Raw genomic sequence first — 22,722 nt, forward strand, 5'->3', positions numbered from 1 at the left:
GGAGAAGATCATTCCCCCCATTCTGGTAAAGAACCTCTCGAAGTTCAAGGTGACAAGAGTGGTGCTGTGGTTGGCATCATCTCTTTCCTGAAGGCTCAGAAATGTTTGCGAAAGGGTCATATTGCCATTTTGGCACTTGTTACTAATGCATCAACAAAAGAGAAGAGAATAGAGGATATCCCAGTTGTACGCGAATTTCCTCAAGTATTTCCTGAAGATTTACCTGGTCTACCGCCTCATCGCCAGGTCGAATTCCAGATTGAACTAGCTCCAGGAGAAGCACCTATAGCTCGCGCACCGTACCGATTAGCTCCAACTGAACTGGAAGAACTGTCAAAGCAACTGCAAGAGCTCTTGGATAAGGGCTTTATTCGTCCTAGCTCTTCGCCTTGGGGAGCTCCAGTATTATTTGTGAAAAAGAAGGATGGCACTTTCAGGATGTGCATTGATTACCGCGAACTGAACAAGGTCACAGTGAAGAACCGCTATCCTCTTCCTCGTATTGACGACTTATTCGACCAGTTGCAAGGGTCGAGCTACTACTCCAAGATTGATCTAAGGTCAGGATATCATCAGCTGAGAGTCCGGGATGAGGACGTCTCCAAGACAGCATTCAGAACTCGCTACGGCCACTACGAGTTTCTAGTCATGCCATTCGGGCTAACGAACGCGCCTGCAGTTTTCATGGATCTTATGAACAGGGTGTGCAAACCCTATCTAGACAATTTTGTGATTGTTTTCATCGACGACATTCTGATCTACTCCAAGAGTCAGGAGGAACACGAGCAGCATCTACGACTTATCTTGGAACTCCTTCGAAAGGAGCAACTGTAGGCAAAGTTTTCAAAATGCGACTTCTGGCTTCGTGAAGTCCACTTTCTAGGCCACGTGGTAAACAAGGATGGGATTCATGTCGATCCATCCAAGGTAGATTCGATCAGAAACTGGCCTGCACCGCGTACACCAACGAAAATACGCCAATTCTTGGGTTTGGCGGGTTATTGCAGACGGTTCATCAAAGACTTCTCCAAGATCGCACAGCCGCTCACTTTGTTGACACAGAAAGGTGTTACCTATCGTTGGGGTAATACACAAGAAACGGCTTTTCGATACCTAAAGGATAGGCTATGCAGCGCACCTATTCTCTCATTGTCAGAGGGAACGGATGATTTTGTGGTCTATTGCGACGCGTCGATTCAGGGTCTTGGTTGTGTATTGATGCAAAGGGATAAAGTCATTGCCTACGCTTCGCGGCAACTTAAAGTTCATGAACGAAACTACACGACGCACGATTTAGAGCTGGGAGCTGTTGTTTTCGCGCTTAAGATATGGCGACACTACCTGTACGGTACCAAGTGCACTATTTACACCGATCACAGGAGTCTCGAGCATATCTTCAAGCAGAAGGAGTTGAACATGCATCAACGACGATGGGTCGAGCTGCTGAATGATTACGAATGCGCTATCAAGTACCATCCAGGCAAAGCCAATGTTGTGGCTGACGCTCTCAGTCGAAAAGACACTCTACCTAGGCGTAGCTCACTATTCAGTCTAGTCTTCCTGCACAGATACGAGATGCTCAGGTAGAAGCATTGAAACCAGAAAACGTAAGGGCTGAAGCCTTACGTGGCTCAAGGCAATGATTAGAACAGAAGGAAGACGGTGCCTACTATGTAACAGGACGCATTTGGGTCCCACTATATGGCGGTTTACGAGAACTTGTTATGGATGAAGCTCACAAGTCTCGCCACTCGGTACATCCAGGTTCGGATAAAATGTACCACGACCTTAGAACTACATATTGGTGGCCTAGCATGAAGGCCCACATAGCAACATACGTCGGCAAGTGTTTGACCTGTGCAAGGGTCAAGACGGAGTACCAGAAACCCTCAGGCCTACTTCAGCAACCCAAGATACCACAGTGGAAATGGGAAGAAATTTCCATGGATTTTGTTACTAGCCTGCCTAGATCCCAGCGTGGGAATGATACTATTTGGGTGATCGTAGATCGACTCACAAAGTCTGCTCATTTCTTGGCTATCAAAGAAACGTATAAGTTGTCTACCTTAGCAGACATATACTTGAAAGAAGTTGTTTCAAGGAACGGAGTGCCAACCTCTATTATTTCAGATCGGGATGCATGATTCACTTCAGAACTGTGGCAAGTAATGCACAAAGCGTTCGGCTCTCGATTAGACATGAGCACAACTTATCACCCTCAGACGGATGGGCAGTCTGAGCGCACGATTCAAACCTTAGAAGACATGCTTCGGGCGTGTGTTATCGATTTCGGCAACAGCTGGGAAAAACATCTTCCGTTAGTGGAGTTTTCGTACAATAACAGTTACCACACCAGTATTCAAGCCGCTCCATTTGAGGCATTGTACGGACGTAAATGCCGGTCACCTCTCTGCTGGGCAGAGGTGGGGGATAGTCAGATCACAGGTCCAGAAATGGTAGTTGATGCTACTGAACGAATTGCACAGATACGACAACGCATGGCGGCAGCTCGCGACCGTCAGAAAAGCTACGCTGATAAGCGCAGGAAGCCACTCGAGTTCCAAGTTGGGGATCGAGTGCTACTCAAAGTCTCACCCTGGAAGGGTGTGGTTCGTTTTGGTAAACGGGGCAAGCTCAATCCACGGTACGTTGGACCGTTCGAGATCATTGAAAGAATAAGCAAAGTAGCCTACAGACTAAAGCTACCAGCTGAACTCGGTGCAGTTCACAACGTATTCCACGTGTCGAATCTGAAGAAGTGTCTGTCAGATGAGACCCTCATAGTTCCTTTGAAGGAGCTCACTATCGACGAGCGGTTGCAGTTCGTCGAGGAACCAGTAGAAATCACGGACTGGGATGTTAAGGTCCTCAAGAACACCAGAATACCTCTTGTACGAGTTCGTTGGAACTCCCGTCGTGGCCCAGAGTACACCTGGGAACGAGAAGATCAAATGGAACTCAAGTATCCACAGTTATTCGAAAACCGTGCAACCACTACTGAGGCTGAAGCTACTACTGCAGAATTTCGGGAAGAAATTCCAAATCAACGGGGGGATGATGTGACACCCCAGGAAAACTTGTGTTTCCGAGATTCCTCAGGAAAACCAGTAAACGATACAACTTACCTAGCTTCCTCAGTAACCGCATGCTAAATTTCGGGACGAAATTTCTTTCAAGTTGGGGATAATGTGACAACTCGAGTTTCCGAGATTCCACTTTCGCACTTATTGCACGTTAACTGTTTGTTTAGTTGTTTACTTGCACAATTGGTTTGCTTTGTAACTGTATACGTTTTGGTTCGATAAAGTATATTGTGATTGTGCATGGTTATGTGTTATTTACGAAAGATTTGACAAATACATGAACTTGGTGATGAAACTGTAAATTATATTGTGATGGGTGTGTTTTACGTAAAATATGTTGTTAATCATTGATTGTTTGATTCATGCAAAAACCCTAGTTCTACATACAATAGTTCTGTGTTTAATGATTGATTCTGATTATTGTGAAAAGGTTATGATTGTTGTGTATTCATTTGCCTGATGATTAAGATGCATGATATGTTAGAACTGTTGATGGTTAATTTGATTACTGCACTGTGAATATATGAAACTAGGGTTTCTTGATCGTATGTGTAACTGTTCCATTGATTCTTAAACTGGTTTTGGAATTCACGCTTGATTGATAACTCTGAGTTACCCTAGTCCGACTTTTGTTTGTGATTCATGTTGTCCGACTATTGTATATAAAACATAAATTCCGACTTTCATTTAACCTAAGAGGTCCGACTTTCATGTAGCACAAAGGGTCCGAACTTTTAATGATGGTATAAGTCCGACCTTATGTTGATATATATATATAAGTCCGAATTTTTGACAAGGGAAGCCTTTTCCGAAATTTTGATGATGGAAAGCATGTCCGACTTTTGTAACATGGACACTAGGTCCGACTTTTGTAACAAGGACCCTATGTCCGACTTTTTAATAAAATAAGGGGGTCCGAGCTTATGATATGTAGAGGTCCGAGTTTTTGACAAGGGAAAGCCCTTGTCCGAGTTTTTGTAGGGGGGAAACATGGTCCGAGGTCTTAAGTCATGCATATTGTCCGAGTTTTGGCTTGAAGCTTGTCCGAGTTTCTATGTTTGATACTTGTCAGAATCTTGTAAGGGGGTTAAGCATGGTCCGAGTTTGTAGTTGTGTGGTCCGAATTCTTTGTGGCTGATTTCTTGTCTGAGTTTGTTTATAGGGTAGCATGTGTACACAATTTTTGATGAAGAATGTTATAATTCACTAATACAATATGACTGTTAATAGTGTGGGATGTTTTGTGTAATCCGAATTGGATGTTTAAGCTTTGATATGAGTCGCGCATGGGAATTATGAGTTCTGAATGGTTTTGTATAACTTTTATATACTATGTGATGATTTCTGATTGATTACACATTACACTCTATGACTTTTAATGATACGGAGACATTGTGAATAAAACTGATTTCGTATGCATGAACACAATAGGACTTGACTGATTTCTCGTGAGCGCATAGTATAGCATACCGAGCAAACCAAGGTGAGTTCACACTCTTAACAAGGCATGGGATTCCCGGGGTTTGGGAATGGGATTGAATGAATGAGGTTGAATAGATACCTGTACTTACACTGTTACTAGACTATCTACCATCGTCCTCGGATGCACAGGACACATACGTAAAACCTACGTATACTTGTACTCATCACTGTCCTCAGGTTGCGAAGGACACTCACGTAAAACCTACGTGAACTTATACTCACTACTGCCTCGGTTGTGTCAGGCACTTACGTAAAACCTACGTAAACCCCCGCGTACCCCTGTCCTCGGTTGTGAAGGACACTTACGTAAAACCTACGTAAACTTTGTACGTACTACTGTTCTCGGTAAGAAGAACACTTATGGTTACAAATAGTCTAGTGTATATACAACTATGGGAAGCCCCCACCAATAGAACTTACTATCGGCCCAGTAAAGCCACATGTTACGAAACAGACTTACTATTACGAACTTACTTACTGTGAACTCGCTCAACTAGTTGTTGACTCTCTGTTACATGCCTTGCAGGTCGTTAGGTATACATGGAGCTTGCACTGGGAGGCGCGATCGTTGTGGACAAGGATCGTGAATGCTTGATTTAAACATTATGACATTACATACTTTATTTATGATGGGCTTTTACTCATACGCTTCCGCTAAACGTTGAATTTATACTTATGTTTTGAACACCTTTCATATGGATTGGTTTGGTTTAATGACATTTACTTTTACTATATACGTTGTTCTATATGATTGGTGGCTTGATCCTGGTCAGTCACGCTCCCAAGCGGTGATACTCCGCAGGTGGATTTTGGGGGTGTGACAAAAGTCTTTCAGTTCAAGCTCAGGCTTAGTATGAAACGGTAACTCTTTACCCATCAAGTCTTGTGTAACACAAGTATGTTGAGCCTGAATTATGTGGGTTTGAATGTCAGATCGAACCTTAACACAGTGAAGCTTGACATGTTCCTTACGACATAATGCGTCAGCCACGACATTCGCCTTACCAGGATGGTAGTAAATTTCGCAATCGTAGTCGTTTAGAAGTTCAACCCAACGTCATTGCCTCATTTTAAGTTCTTTCTGATTGAAAATATGCTGGAGACTCTTGTGGTCAGTAAACACTACACACTTTGTACCGTAAAGGTAGTGTCTCCAGATTTTGAGAGCAAAGACTACTGCACCCAATTCAAGATCATGAGTGGTGTAGTTTTTCTCGTGCACTTTCAGCTGTCTTGAAGCATAATCTATGACTTTGTTTCTTTGCATAAGAACGTAGCCAAGGCCTAAATTTGATGCATCACAATACACAACAAAATCGTCATTACCCTCGGGCAAAGATTGAATAGGTGCATCGTAGAGTTTCTGCTTCAAGGTCTGGAAACCTTCTTCCTGTTTGGATCCCCACTCAAAAGGTTTATTCTTCTGAGTTAAAGCAGTGAGACGAACCGCAATCTTGGAGAAATTTTCAATGAAACGTCGGTTGTAACCCGTTAGACCATGAAATGAACGAACCTCGGTAGGAGTAGTAGGAGTATCCCAATCCTTAATCGCACTGATTTTGGTGGATCTACATGTATACCTTGTTCGTTGACGATGTGCCCCAAAAATTGAACTTCCTTATGCCAGAATTCGCACTTGGAGAATTTGGCGAAAAGTTGTTCTTTCTTTAGAAGCTCCATTGTATGACGAAGATGTTGCTCATGATCTGCTCGACTCTTAGAATAGATCAGAATGTCATCAATGAAAACAATGATGAACTTGTCCAAATAACAGTGAACTAATAATGACCATAGCGTGTACGAAAAGCTGTCTTGGGAATATCTTCTTCGAGAACTCGAAGTTGATGATACCCAGAACACATATCAATCTTTGAAAAGCAAGTAGCACCCTGTAGCTGATCAAAGAGATCATCAATGCGAGGTAGGGGATATCGATTCTTGATGGTAAGCTTATTAAGCTCACGGTAATCGATACACATTCTGAAAGATCCATCTTTCTTTTTCACAAACAGGACAGGAGCGCCCCAAGGGGAAAAGCTCGGACGGATGAATCCTTTGTCAGATAGCTCCTGAAGCTGCTTAGATAACTCTTGCATCTCAGACGGTGCAAGACGATAAGGTGATTTAGCAATAGGATTTGCGCCAGGCACAAGATCGATGCGGAACTCAACTTGGCGTACAGGGGGTAAACCAGGTAATTCTTCAGGAAATACCTCAGGATAATCCCGAACAACAGGGATATATTGGATAGTCTTTCCTTTGCCTTTTTCCTCTACGACATGTGCCAAGAAAGCAACATATTTCTTTCGTAGGTATTTGTGGGCTTGTGTAAAAGACATGAGTTTAAGACCACAGACGGGTTTCTCCCCACGAACTTCTAACATCTCACCAGTCGATAGCGGTATAGGAACCAACTTCTCAAAACATACCACCTCAGCATGGTACTTCGATAACCAATCCATTCCTACTATTACATCGAAGCTCCCGAGTTGCATCGGTGTGAGGTCAATAGGGAAAAGATGATTATTGAGATTCAGCTGGCAATTTCGAAGAACCGGGTCGAGTACAACAGGTTCACCACTAGCTACTTCTAATGTTAAGGGCTTTCCTAGTTTTGTTCTAGTCATCGAAAGCAAAGGCTCAAATGCTAAGGACACAAAACAACAGGTGTTTGTGACACCTGTGTCACTTCAACCATCAAACAAATTCCAAACCAATGAAATATTGTATTTCATACTTGGGATTTGTAAAAATATGTGTATCGTTTGCACATATCAATTCTTGTTCGATTTCAAGCCTTAAATCGCTTTCTGGAAGGTTATACGCGCACTGATGCGTAAATATAACCATTTTAATGCAACGAACACTCTGGAATAGTGAAATAGGCTTAACATACCTTAAATAACCTTCACATAACTTAGAAATAAATTTTGAATGGTTTGGTATGTTGAAATCAAGTTTGTTTGATCGCAGGGACTAATTGTGTCAAACTGCAAAAGTATACCGATTTGTATAGTAACGAACACTCCGGAACTTGATCATAAGTTAAACATACCCAAAATATCCTTTACATAGCTTAGAAATAGGCTTTGAGGGGTTCGGTATGCTAAAATAAACTTTATTGATCAATAGGGACTAAAAGCGTCAAAAAGTGCACAAGTTTGCATTTTGGCGCATATCTTACGTTCTGAATATATCCGGACATCCAAAAATTTATGTAAGCATTAAAATATTTTATTTTAGTGTTTGGCATGATAAAATTCCATTCTTCACTTAATTTGGATCGATTTTGCGTTCGTTACGACATCCGTCGTAATTAACCGAACAACGCAATCATACGACCAAACGAACCGACATCCGACATATTTTTGAGCATGTTTCATGTCCCCTATACTTGGGCATCAATGTAGAGCCTTGAAAATGGCTTAACGGGCCTTAAATGGGTCAAAATGAAGCTTAAAAGCATGCAGGGACCAAAACTGCAATTTCTGAAACTTATGTGCAGATCAGGGACCTCAGGCGGCCCGCGTAAGCCCCCATAGAATCTTACGCGGGGCGCGAGAGCATGTCAGATATGCAAAAATCAATTTACATCCTGTTAACAGCTGTTGCACCTGGTTTTACCTCTTGCAAATGGTATTTTTGAACCCATCGGCTCATTCTAGGGGCTCTAATGGTATTACAAAACAAGGGGCACACATGGAGGGCTAGGATCGAAGCTCGTTTCCCGATAAACGATCCTAACGGTTCTAGATTTCCTATAAATACCCCCACCATTTCATTTCCCCACCTCACATTTGATCTGATTCAAGCTCTCTAAGTGGAAGTTTATGCTTCCTACCTGAGAGAGAATCGGAATCAAATCTTGCGGGGACCTTCTGTAAGTATTCTTTCGCGTTTTTCATTCATTTTAGCGTTAAAGTGAAACTGCGTTTGACTTTCTGCATTGACCAGTTTATGGTCAATGTGAAGTTCGTTTGAACTTCATAACGTGAGCGTAATCACGATGGTTATAGTCCATAGTGACTATACCTATTGATTTCCACGTTATCTAGGCTCAGTGATAAGTCGTGGTTTCGGCCAAAATGCGTTTTCTCGCGTATTTTGTAACCAAACTACTCTAGGGTATTAAAACCATTTGTTTTAGTACCAAACCTGTTTTCTAACTTTGTTAAACATGTTTCGACATGTTTAGCTCGTCACTTTTAGTTTAGTGCTTGTGTAGAGTCGTAAGTCAAGCGGACTAAACACCCGCTTAGACTTTCGAACACGACCCGTTTGGTCAATCATTAGGATCCGACCAAACATGTTTAGTGACCATAGTTGCATAGGGAATAACCTTCCGAGGTTATACCTTATGGTCACCTAGTTTAAGTAGTTGTATGATAGGTAGTTTATATTATATGCCTTAGGTAAATTACCAAAATGCCCTTTTCATACATAATTGGTAATTAAGCATATGTAACCTAAATTTTTGTCACATAACTGATCATGTAACATATTTAAACATATTTTGGCATATAATACTTGTCATAGGGCTAGTTAGACGTCTCGAACACGCATTGCGCGCGCGACGCGTTAAAGTAGCGTAAGCTACCTTAATGGATCATAATGGGTCGAAAGCACTTAGGATAGGTTTCATTTTAGTACGTAGGCCTTGTTAGACCATATCATATGAGTTCCCACGCTCATTTGGTTCACGAGACCTCATACTATCCAATCTCCCGATTTAGGTCCAGTTTATTTATGTAGTTATCAATATTAGGTGCCGTTTGATTTCGTGCTCCTCTAGCTTGCTTGGTAGTTGTTCAAGACTTCTAAGCACTCTCAAGTGAGTACATAGTCCCCTCTTTTACTGTTTTCAACTGTTTTGGGGTGAAACATGTGTACCTACCTGTTATTTTCATGATTTCAAAGTATAATTGATTATACATGTTAGTATTTATCTTTTGACAAACTGAATGATTATTTATGTCCTAAACACTGATTTTTCAAAGATTATAAAATAAATTGTTGGAATAGTACTTATTTTTGTTCACCAGACCGGTTGGTAGTATGATATAGCGCTATAGGATTTGACACCCCATTCATGTTGTCATGGAATGTCTGAAACCAATTTGTTGCTCCATCCAAATAGGGATTGTCTTTGTGGTATTTCTATAGTCTCAAAGGTGTATTTTGATGCATTAGGTCTGAATGGATTCTTAAATCACATTATTTTTGTATATTAAGTTATACTCTCAAAAGTATAGTTTGATATGCTCTCATATGGGATATTGTACGAAAACCAACATTTATTTTGTTAATCATTAAAACATAGTTTGATATGTTATTTTCATAATCCAAAGCATAGTTTTAATATGTTATTTTCAAACCAAAACATAGTTTAATATGTTATTTATAAATCCAAAGTATACTTTTAATATACTACTGAAAATTATTATTTTTAACAACTAAAGTATATTTAATATACTATTTGTTTTACAATTGGGTTTTGGTTAGTGTTTAGATAACGGGACGGGTGTAATATGATGAAAACATGGTAGATACGCCGCTGGTACTTCTTATATATACGTTTTTTCATCACATTACATACCGTGGCGTAATTTAGTACACTTGGGTTAACGATTTTGGAACTAAAATATATTTTAATATATTACTTATTCGACTTTCTTAAAACCAAAGTATATTTTTATATGTACTATAAACCTTTTTATCAAAATATTGCTTTTCAAACAATATATTTTATACAAACTCATTTTACTTAGTTATTTATTTACCTATGTATTATTATTTTATATCATCTGATTTCTTATAAATTTTAGTATGATTTATAAAAGAAAACCTTTTTCAAGGATCATGACTACTTTTCTTAAAACATTTTTCTTTAAACTTATAAGTCATAAATCCTAAAATCAATAAAACCTATGTATCTCACAGGCATTCTTATGCTAACGTACCTTTTTTTACACATGTTTCAGGTACTGCTCTGTGATGATTGATGATATATGCTACACTTAGGATGGACTCGTGCCTTAGCGACTTTAAAACTTGAAAGATAATAGTTGTACTTATCTGATTGTATTAAACAATAAGTTCATTTATTAAATAAAACAAAATTATTTATTCCATGGTTGTGAAACAATTATTCTGTTACAACACTCCCCGACGTTTCCGCCACGTCTTGTTGTTTTACGTGGTCGAGGTGTGACAGTTTTCGCAAGATGACCAGATTTGCCACAATTTGTGCAGATGCGACATTGCAATTGTGGCTGGTGGTGGCTATTACATCTGTTGCACAAAGGTGCATTTCCCGCATACTGCCTTTTGGCAGTAGGTTGTGCAGCCTGATTATGTTCTGCCTGATTAGGAGCAGCCTAGTTTGACTGAGCAGTGACAGTGAAGTTCTTGGAAGCCTTACGCTTCCTTGATTTCTTTGAAGACTCAACAGCCTTCTTGCCCTTTTTCTCAGTGGTGCTATCAGACTGTTTCTGCTTCTTGTCACCTTTTCTGTGGAGTTTACCCTTTTTGACCTGCGATTCAGTAAGGGTAGCAGCGAGCTCAATGGCCTGTCGGACGGTAGTAGGGTTGCTGCCAGTGACAATATCCTGAACAGGATCTGGCAAACCGTCTATGTATTTCTCAATAGCCTTATCCAAAGGCGTGACCATCGTAGGATAGAGCAAGCTTAACTCCTCATATCTGTCAGTATAAGCCCAGTGTTCACCACTGTCTTGCTTCAAGTCATGGAACTCATTTTCGAGTGCCCTCTGCTCGTGACGAGGACAAAATTCTCTCATCATGAGAGCTCTAAGTTCCTCCCATGTCTGACGAAAGCAACATTAGCACCTTGATCTCTCATTACTCCATTCCACCAGGTAAGAGCCCTCTTTTGGAATACACTTGAAGCAAACTCGACCCTACGATTGTTCAGACACTGAACATGGGGAAATGTGATCCCAAGACTCTCAAACCACTGTAGGAGCCCAGTTGCTCCATCAGAACCACTGAACTTGAGCGGTTTAGACGAGTAAAAACTTTTGAAATTGCACGGAGCAGGTGCATTATTGTTATTGGTGGCTTGGTTTATTTGAGTTATGAGATCAGGTAGCATAACAGCTATCTACTGTGCTATAATAGCTGCCAGTTCGGCATCAGGTTGCTGAACGTTACGTCAAGGAGGCATTCTAAAAGAGGAAACATGAGAGAAAACGAGTGAGATGATGTGATGAAAAATGAGATATCATAAAAATCGACAAAATGCAAGGATGGTGGTCATTTGTTTGTTACCATAAAGCAGAGAAACAACACACAGTGACAAATCAAAGTAAATGAGTCATAATAATGTATTGCCGAAGACATGCTCGCCTATAAGTGAACACACACCCCAAGAGTTCCCAGGTAAGAGTGACTGGTCCGATACTTCGGATTTGTACGAACACTCTAGCCTTAGACAAAAAATCAGGGTACAGGCATTCACTCTTCCAGTTTGCACGTGTTCACATTATTTAGACCCAAACTTTGACGAGATTTTGAAAATTTGGAAGGCACATGGCCAAAAGAAATCATTTAAGGATAGATGATTGATTTCAAAATCATTTTGGAAATTGTGTTCATGTTTTGGTTATCACCTAAGGATAGGTGACGTGTATTGTTTTAAGATCTAAACACAAGTAAACTTGTGTTAGGGTCCTAGAAAGTTATAGTCTAGGTCAAAGCATTACTAATAACCTAATTCCCTATAACTATTGGCTCTGATACCAACTCTTCTGTCACACCCCGACCGTGTAAAACAACAAGCCGCGGCGGAAACGTCGGGGAGTGATGCGACAGAATTATTGTTTCAACAATCATGGTAATTAAAGTTATGTATTATTATGATTAAAGTTTACATTTTCTTTTGAGTTCAAAATAAAATAACATAATTAACAGTCTTTTAAGTCACTAAGGCCCGAGTCCGCCTAAGTGAACTACAAACATCATCATGCATTAGCACCTGAAAAAACATGTAAAAATAGGTATGTCAGCATTAAAAATGCCTGTGAGATACATAGGTTTTGATTATGCAGGGTTCATGACTTGTAGTTTAAAAGAAGTGTTTAACAAAAATATAGTCATGGACCTTGTAAAATGTTTTCCTTTATGAAATCCTATGAAAATCGATATGAAAATCAAATGATAATGAAAGGATAATGCATGGTTAAATGAATAACCAAGAAAAAGTGAATTTGTATAAAATACGTAATTTGTAAAACAATGTCATGTTCTTGTATAAAATGTTTCATGTCTTGCCCAAGTGGTTTAGGTAACACAACAATGTATAACACGATAAAAGCACTTATATATAGGAAGTACCAGCGGCGTATCCACCATGCGTTTATCATATAACACATAGCCTCGTTACATAAGTCACTTATCAATAACCAACCAAAATTTCTTGTTCAATGTAAAAAAATGTTTATGAATAAACCATGTTCAATGTCATGTGTAACATGTATCATGTATAACCAAATGAAATGCATAGCAAGTAGCAAGTACCTACTTAAACTATGTGATGATGTCAATGTGAAACAAATGTCATGTATGGTGAATAACAAGTAATTACTCAACCATAGGAAAAATGTACAAAACAAGGTTTTTGAATAAACCTAAGTTTAAATCAAATGTCATGTTTTGCAGAAAACAATGCTTTATGATTACAAACATTTATGCAGTAATGTTAATCGCATATATTCAAGCCTTGCGACTGTGGCGACAAACCCTTAAACCAATTAAAGGTTTATCTAAGTTATGTATATCGGATTCTGTCATTCCCAACTTCCAAACAAACCTAGTAAGTCGAAAACGGGAGTTATCAATTCCTATGGTACCATTACATACTACCGAGCGGCGTGATCATTGTTAATGAATGTATCATTGTCACGATTAAACACACCAAATGTCATAGTCAATGTAGCATGTGAAAACCATGTACTAGGAATGCTAAGTAAACATGCCTAGTAGAAATGTTCATGTAAAACAATGTGCTAGCATGCTTAGTAAACATACATAGCAGAAATGTCACGTAAAACAATGTGTACATATGCTAAGTAAACATATGCAACAAATGTGTAATAAATCAATGTGCTAGCATGCTTAACATATATAGCAAAACATAATTGAAAACATAATTGAAAACATGTACTAGGTGAAACTAGCATGTTTATGTCATAAAAGCATGAAATGCACGGAAGTAACACGTATGTACATGTGTATCACCCCAAAGTATTTGAAAACGGTAAAAGAGGGGAACTATGTACTCACTTGGGATTGCCTAATAGTCTTGAGAATAAGACCAAATAAGGCTTCAAGGATCACGAATCAACCGGCACCTGATATAGGTAACTATGTTAATAATCGGATCGTAAATCAGGAGATAGGATAGAATGAGGTTCTATAAATCAAATGAGTATTTGAACTCATATGGTATGATTTAATAGTCCCAACATTCTGATTTGAAAGTCTACCTAAGTGCTTTTGACCCGTTTCGACCCATTACGGTAGTATATGCTACTATAATGCGTCGTTTGCGTAAAACTATGTTCGGATGGTTAACTATGTGCTATGTCAAGTCTTACATGCCCAATTATGCCTAAACATGTTACTAAATCAGATTATATGTCAAAAATATGTTCACATAGGTAAAATACGGATTTATGCTTCTAAAGGGCATTTTGGTCATTTCCTATGGGCATACAAGCTAACTAGCAAATGACTAACCAATCCTATGTGATCATAAGGTATAACCTCAGAGGTTATTCCCTTTGCAACTATGATCACTAAACAAGCTTGGTCGGATCCTAATGATCGACCAAATGGGTCGGGTTCGAAAGTGTAAGCGATTGTTTAGACCGCTTAACTTATGACCCTTAACAAGCACTAAACTAATAGTGACGAGTTAAACATGTCAAAACATGTTTATCCTACTTAGAAAACTGATTTGGTATCAAAACAAAGTGTTTTGATACCTAAAAGTAGTTCCGTGGCAAAATGCATGCTAAAACGCATTTTGATCGAAACTTTGACTCGTCACTATGCCTAGTTAACGTGGTAATCAGTAGGTATAATCGCTAAGGATTATAACCATCGTGATTACAATCACGTTACAAAGTTCAACCGAACTTTGCGTTGACCATTGACTGGTCAAACTGAAAGTCAAACACTGTTTGACTTTTTAAGCTAGAAAGCAATAAAAGAATGAAGGAAGGCTTACAAAAGGTCCTTGCTTGAACTTGATCTTATAATTCTCAGGTATGAAGTTATAAAACAACTTAGAGAATTTAGATCATGTGCGAGTTGCTACAAATGAATTGGTAGGCTATTTATAGTTGTTGCAAACTCACAAGATCATGACACATGTTTGTGTGATCTCCAAGCAAGAATCATGGCCATACAATTGTCACAAGCAGGTACAAAGCCTTGGGGAGGTGTAACTTGCTCATCACACCAAGAAATTTGCATAAACAACCCCCAAAGATCAAACAGTTTGCTAAAAATCATTTTTTGTCGCTGGGCAGTCTTACACGACCCGCGTAAGAATAGGGGGAGGCTACGCGGCCCGCCTGGCCCTCCCAGATCAGCAATAGTTTCCAATAATTACAGTTCAGGTCCCTGCACTAGGTTTAAGCTCATTTTAGCCCCTTTTGACCCCCGTTAAGCCATTTTCAAGGCTCTACAACGTCATTAAAGTTTAGAGGACTCAAAATATGCTTGGATAACTCTTGGATGTTGGCTCGTTTGGTTGTACGGTCACGTTATTTGTTAAATTACGACGAAACTCAAACGGACGCGAAAACTATCTGAATTAAGCGATGAATGGTATTTTTGCATGCCGATCATTAAAATAAAAATATTTTAGTGTGTATAAAAATTTTGGATGTCCAGATGTGGTCAAAACGTAAGATATGCGCGAAAATGCAAACTTGCGCCGTTTTTGACACTTTTAGCCCCTGTAAGATCATATAAGCATGTTTTCGCACACCGAACCTATCAACGCTTATTTCTAAGCCATGTTTAGGTTATATATGGTATGTTTTGCTTATGACCAAGTTCCGGACTGTACGTCGCCTTACGAAAAGGCAGACTTTTGCAAGTTGACGTAAATAGTCCCTGTGAGCGAATAAACTTGTTTTTGCCATACCAAACCCTTCAAAACTTATTTCTAAGTTATGTAAAGTTTATATAAGGTATGTTAAGCTTATGTTACTATTCCGGAGTGTTTGTTGCGTTAAACTGATTGCATTTACGCACCAGTTCGCGTATAACTTCCCAGAAAGCGATGTAGAGTTTAAAATCAATCGAAAACCAACATGATCATAAAATCAAACATAAATAACCAACATTGGGATCAAAACACATTGTTTTATTAATATTGGATTGTTCAGAGTCTGTAAAATGATTACACAAGCACAGATGTCACAGTTCCCACACAGTCTTCAGTCGATTTAAGTTTATATCACCCTGCACACTTTAAAATGATTGTGAGCCTACCGATACATCTTGTATAGAGTTACTTATCATTTTTCATTTAAGATTTAAAGAGGTTTGACAGACCACTAATGTACTATCATTTTCTCTTTTGCTTGCCAGGAAACTCATTTTTGTTTTTCTATTGTTTTTGTGTTTTTGAGATTTTTCGATGTTTTTGAATTTTTTTTTTTTTAAATTTTGGATTTACTCCCCCTAAAATGAAAAAACTATGAGAAATTAAAAACACAAAGATATTTACAAAAACGATTTTCCGATGTCGGTTTTACTCATGTTTTACCTTAATGTCGTTTACCAAAATTAATTTTAATCAGAATTGATTTATCGAATTTTGGAAAAATCATTTGGCATGTCGGTAATCGGTGTGCACCAAAACAACATTGACGAGTTTCACATTGAAACAATCACGTGTGAGGTGATATTCGAGATCAATGTGTCTGGCCAAGGAGTGCTGTACGAGATGTTAGTAATTCGCAAAACAGCTTAAATATCGACAAAGATAGGAGAGATTAGAAATTTAAAACCGTAATCCTGCAATTTCTGCGTGCATCGCCAGGAATCTGAGTGCTCTCCCAAACTGGATATCCACCCGGTGTGGATTTCAAGGTCGATTTTGCAGCTACTTCGATGAACTGAGAATTCTCTTTACAGCAACAAGATGATAAACCTTCGGGTCCGGCTGGTAAGTGGCAAATGGAGCATGTGGGAAAGCTTGTACACATCCTCATTGGATGGTCCATGCATGATGTATTCCACATGTTTTTGCACCAGCAAAGGTCTTTCGTTTTTATCCTTTAGAAGTAGTGTGTGGTTGTTCAAGCCACGCCAAGGCATCCGCACACCCGGTGTGGTTTGATCAAAAAACACATTTTCTTCAATCACACCATGGAGAAAAGTACCATACATTTTCATCTTGTGGACTTTGAACTTCTTGGGCAAGAAAAATCCATGAATCTTCAAAAAGGCTTCAGACGTGCTGCACGTGCGTACTTTTCATTGAAATCTTTCATGTCGACCCGATCAAAAACCATAACAACCAAATTTTGGCACATATTTCATCTTGTCGAATTTTTCAACTTCATCCAACCACATTCTTTCACCATCATTCCTTCATCGGAATTTTTGTCTTTTTTTTTCTCTCGATCAAAGGCAACAATATTCTCCTTGGATACAACAACGTTTCGGAGCCTTATGTCGCCGATCTTGTGTATGGACGCTCCACTATCAACAATCCTAAGACTATCAATAGTTTCTCCTGGAACATCCTGCAAACTCATTCAAAGATTAGTTGGAGATGGGGACCTAAGACTTCACAGACTTGGGTCGTCCGTCATCATCGAGAATTGTGACATCCATTTCCCGATGATTCGGATTTGATGTAGCTCCCCCTGAAACACTTACTGGTTTTGGTTTCCAAATCTGTTTTTGTTTTTTATTTTTAACTTCTAACTTAACAGTCTGTGTTTGGATAACCTCTGGTTTTAAAACACTTTCAATTTCTTTTCTTTGTTTCTTTTTCTGTTTCATTTCCCGTTGTTTAACAAGACGAGGGTCCTGTTTGGTGAAACAGATCTTTTATGGTGACAGTTACCACGGGGGGCATCAACCTTTGCCTTTCCCTTGGTGAGATATGGACAATTTCTGACAATGTGCCTGTACTCTCCGCATTCAAAACATGATCTCCGCTCAACAAACCTCGGAATATCATAACTATAAGAGCTTGATGATGAACTTCGTGATCTTGAGGTACTTGGTCCTATATCACAACAGTTTGTGTGTTGTGTGTAGTTGTTCTGACTGTTTCTTTTCAAAATTTTCTTTTGCATAACAAAATCTGTGTTGGGTTTGTTTTCAAAAGATTCAATTTTATCCATCCCTCGGGATTTCACGAAGTTCACCTTCTGAACCTTCTTCTTGTTTTGGCTTTGTTTGCCTTTTCCCATTCCTTGGTGAACGTGACCTTGCTTTCGTTGATTGTGTTGTGGTTGCAATTTTTGATTCCCATATTTCTTTCTAACTTCGGATTTTGGGATAGGAGCACACTGAGTTACTACAACTCCTAGGCTCGACTTTCCCAAAAACTTACTGGTAGAATCTTTAAAAACTTTATCAATCAAGGATTGATTGACATTCTTGATTGGGAAATCCTTGTCTGAATATATTTTATCAGATCCAATCAACGTGTAAAGCAAATTCACGTTTTCACAACTATCAGACTCTTGCGCAGACGTGGACTCAATCAGAACAGTCTTAGTAGGTTTTGCCGGAGGATCACATAGAATATGATTCTCAAGAGGTATGTCCTCTTCTTTGATTACCGCATCAGACTGTGCTGAGTTAGTATCATCGGATTCATCATCTGCAGAATCAGCATCCTCAACAATGACTGGAGGATCCTGATTTTGTTCAGTAGTTGATACATCTGTATCTGCTGACACATCCGAATCTGATGATACTTCCTTTTTGTATCCAAGTCCAGTTGCAAATTCTTCAATGTCTAAAGGAACAGATTGCTCAAAATCAGTTCTATTCTTCTCATCAGGCATTGCATCATAATTGTGTCTAACAGGTGGTGGACATTTTTTTATATCCAATGCACGTGACATCCTTCTTCTCTTTCTGAACATCGATGATGTGATCCAACACATAACTAGAGTTTAAATAACTATTTAGCTTAAGTTGGATCGCCTCACTTTCACACTTTACACAGGCTAACTCTTTTGCATGACCTCGAAACGATGGATATAACAGTTTATGTCAGTTTTTTTTCTTGAAACCATTTTTGTTAGCTTGGTTTTATCTTTTCTTAAATTTTCAATCACTGTTTTAAACTCCTTTTCATGGTTTTCATAAAACATGTTAGCCTCTTTGCATTTCAAAAGATCCACTATCAACTTTTGATTGTGGATATATGTCACGTCATACTTGCTTTGAAAATCATCATATTTTCTTTACAAGTCCGACAAATATCACCTAAACTAACACATCTATCACACCTATCCGAACTTGGTTCATCGACACATACCTGACTGGATTCACTCTCAGATATTGACTCATTTGCCTCAGAATCAACAGCCTCCCTTGTTAATTCATATTCCGATCCATCCTTGCTTGAACTTGAACTTGTACCATCTTCAACTAAGCTTGTAACATCTTCAACTGAGCTACCATCATGTTCAGAACTGTCATCATTTCCCGAGGATTCACCATTGCTGGCATCCTTGACAATTTTGGCATAAAATGCAGTTTTTGTTTGACCACTGTTCTCCAATTGAACTGTCGGATCACAATCGACAGTAGATTTATCCCAAATATTGATTTTTGAAGGTGGTACTGAACCCTTTTGCTTATAAGAAATTGTCGCAATTAAACTCACTAGGGATGGAGTTGATGAGGATGGGGGTGTGGGAGACTGAGCCCTTGAAGGAACTGAACCTGAACCTTTACTCGTATACATATCAGCATTAGGATCCAGTATCCAACGACCATACATATCTGTTGTCATTTTCGGTGTACTTTGATGAGAAGGATCATTTGATGATTGAGATCCTAAAATGCTTGACCCCCAAAGGTGTGTACTCATGATGAATTGTAGATACCAACTTATAAACTAACTTTTAACCTTTTGTGAAAAATAAGATTCCACGAAAAATGCAAGACCACGAAAAATATGTAACCTGACGAGGCCTACGTAAATGTATTTTGTGAAATATATTTTCAAGCCCACGAAGAACACAAATGATTGTGGGCCTGATGAAACACTTGAGCCCAATGAGAAACAAATTACTTAATAACCAAAGAAAGATAACAAGAGAAACACTAGGCCCCAAACCACCAGTGAAAAACTTAATTGTGATACCATAATGTATTTTTCATGACTTTAAGAAATAAAAAAAATAGCCTACAAAGAAAAACTCACAAAAAATACATGGTAGCCAACAAAAAAAAAAATATTTTTCACCAGGAGCCACGAATTTTGTATATCACCAACCCAACTGATAACCCCACTAAAGAAACAAACTTATCTAAAGAAACAAGCCCAAACAATTGGCCCAAGATGAGTGGATTTTCGTGAGAGAAACAGACAAACAAGGTTTTTCGTTGACTGAGTTGTACAAATAAAAAGATATTTTCAAAAGCCAAATCTTATCCTCTGACACAAAGATGGTTTGAAGACAACTTTGTCAAACACACCTTACCTTATCACAACAGTGTTTACCAACCCATCATTGTGCTTTGTGTCAACTTTTTCAAAGTAATATATTTTAACCTTTAACACTTTAACAAGTTAACAAATCAAGATCAAAACATGAACTTTTGAAGAACACTTTTGAAGAACTGAAGAACTAGATGAATTTTCCAGTCACCTTAAAAATTTCCGAACACGAAATTTTGCACAAAAGTTTACTCAAAACCAAAACTTAACATGTGAACATGAATTTAACAAGGTTTTCGATCAAACTAAAAAGCAAAATATCAAGATTTTCGAGGTTTTGAAACTGTTTTTCCCATAAAATATAAACTTCAAATACAAGAAAAACACTCGGTTTAAACAAGGAAGAGAGCCTTGGCTCTGATACCACTTGTAGGTCCAACTAGCGGAGGATATAGTCGCCTAATCCTTGTATACGAACAAACCCGGTTGTGCGGAATCCAACCGGGAATGCAAACCGAGATCAAGAACACAATGACACAAAGATTCAACGTTTAATCTCAAATATATTAGAACCAGGAAGTTTGTTTACATTGATTACATAAAATAAAGCTCTCACAAACTTTCTCAGTTCTCTCGTGTGTGTGTGTATTCTCTGTTCTTCTGTCTTCATGTCTGCTGCTTATATAAGAGCCTGGTCGAGGAAACATGCTAAGTGATGAAAGACCTAGATGAAAAACCTGAGTCGACAAAAGGCAACAGGTCTTTCGTCACACTCCCAAATCGACGAAACATGTTTTTCTTCAACATGTTTTTCGTCCAGTATGCAAGTCTTTCATCATATTCACATACAGGTCTTTAGTTTGACGGCTCACGGCTCTTCATGCTTCGCGTGATGAACTCTGGGGCGCACGACGGAGGGATTTCATGACATCGGGCTTGAAGCGAACCTAACCGAGTTGAACCGAACCGAGTCAAACCGAACCGAGTCGCGTCCACATAAAGTGTATCAACAGAGTTCTACCCTTAATGTTGTAGGAATGACAAAAACCCAGAAATGACTTTCTGGTACTTTAAGGGCTTTGTAGAACTCGGAACTAGGGGATGTCTTTTAAATGGCATTGAGCCATTCATCTATCTCCCTAGGGAGAAAAAAGGCGGGCTCATTCTCCACATTGTCTTGTGGAGGCGGCACAACGGCTACCGGAACCCCGTGTATTACGTCTGGAGGTGGTTCCGGAGACATGACATTCCACCCGGCTAGAATAATGACTTCCGGCACAACATTCCACCCTCTTTGTGCGATGATTGGTACCATGGGAGGAGAAGCAAGAATATTCAACCTTTGGTGCAAAAGGTTGACTTCTTGAAGGCAACCCTCTAACCCTGCCGACAAATGGTTAATACGGTTAATTAAGGCTTCTTCCACACCTGTCATCTCATCAATGGCTTCTCGCAAGACGTACACATAGTTGACCAAGGAGTCTTCCACCGATGTTCTTCTTCCCCTTCGATCGTTCCTTGTGTGAGTTGCGGATATTCCGCTGTTGCGGCTCGACATTCTTAGAAAACAAGTCGAAAAGTTCAAAGTAATAAAACAGTAACTTCGGCCACAGCCCCGTTTTCACTGAGCACGGCCCCGTGGCCACCATTCTGCACATTTTTGAACTCAGGAATCTTATAGTTTTAAATTATTTTTTTGAACTTTGAGACATTTCTGAGTAGAAATAACTTAAAACAGTGTTATAAAACTTATTGTTGATAAGATTCCTTGGTTAAAAACCTAGCAAATATCACAATAAAGCTTAGAAACATGGAGGTTTTAGGCTTTAATGGAGGTTTTGAGGAGTTTTTGGAGAAGAAAGCAAGAGACAAAAGTGGTAAAGACAATATGGTTGTTGGGAAACTTCTTTGGAGTATACCTTGTAGGGTATATGTGAAAATCCCAGCAGATTTTGGTCTTTGGAATGGGTCTAAATGTGCAGGAATCATGCTAACTTTATAGAAAACGACAGCACGCTAACCATGGCCTTGTGTCGGCTGGATACGGCCCCGTGGTCAGACATGACTTTGACACATTTTGTCCGTATTCTGAACGCGGGGCGTATTGGCCTGGACACGACCCCGTGGTCAATTTTTAGGCGGACACGAGGCATGTTGACCTGGACACGGCCCCGTGGCTAGAAAGTTTTTATGAAGTTTCGTCTTATTTTATGGAATTTGTCCAGTTCGGGCGGTTCCTTACTGGACGGAACAACACCGAAGTGCCTGAGGTACCTTAATTGCCCTTGCTTGAGACAAGAACGCAAGAGGTTATTGGAAAGGGCAAAACCTAAGCTAAATACCAGTGGGCGAAACCAACCTTTATTCCCCTTATCCGGGCTCTCGTTAAAGAAGGTATATGTCTAATCGCTCAGGTCTATGAATGCATCGGCGAAAACCGATGCAGAGTCCTTCACGGCACAATCGACACAGGGA

The 22,722-nt window shown here is 39.3% G+C and overlaps 1 protein-coding gene across 1 annotated transcript in view; it reads right to left on the minus strand.

The window, feature by feature from the left end:
* LOC110933649 overlaps window positions 1-19,596 on the minus strand; it is a 40,281-nt gene extending 20,685 nt beyond the window's left edge. Inside the window, exon 1 of the mRNA XM_022176861.1 lies at window positions 19,117-19,596. Within this exon, the coding sequence (XP_022032553.1) occupies window positions 19,117-19,596 (480 nt within the window). The remainder of the gene's footprint in view (window positions 1-19,116) is intronic.
* Between the last annotated feature and the right edge of the window lie 3,126 nt (window positions 19,597-22,722).

This window comes from Helianthus annuus, chromosome 4 (genome assembly GCF_002127325.2).
Source record: "Helianthus annuus cultivar XRQ/B chromosome 4, HanXRQr2.0-SUNRISE, whole genome shotgun sequence".
In the NCBI taxonomy this organism is placed as follows: domain Eukaryota; kingdom Viridiplantae; phylum Streptophyta; class Magnoliopsida; order Asterales; family Asteraceae; genus Helianthus; species Helianthus annuus.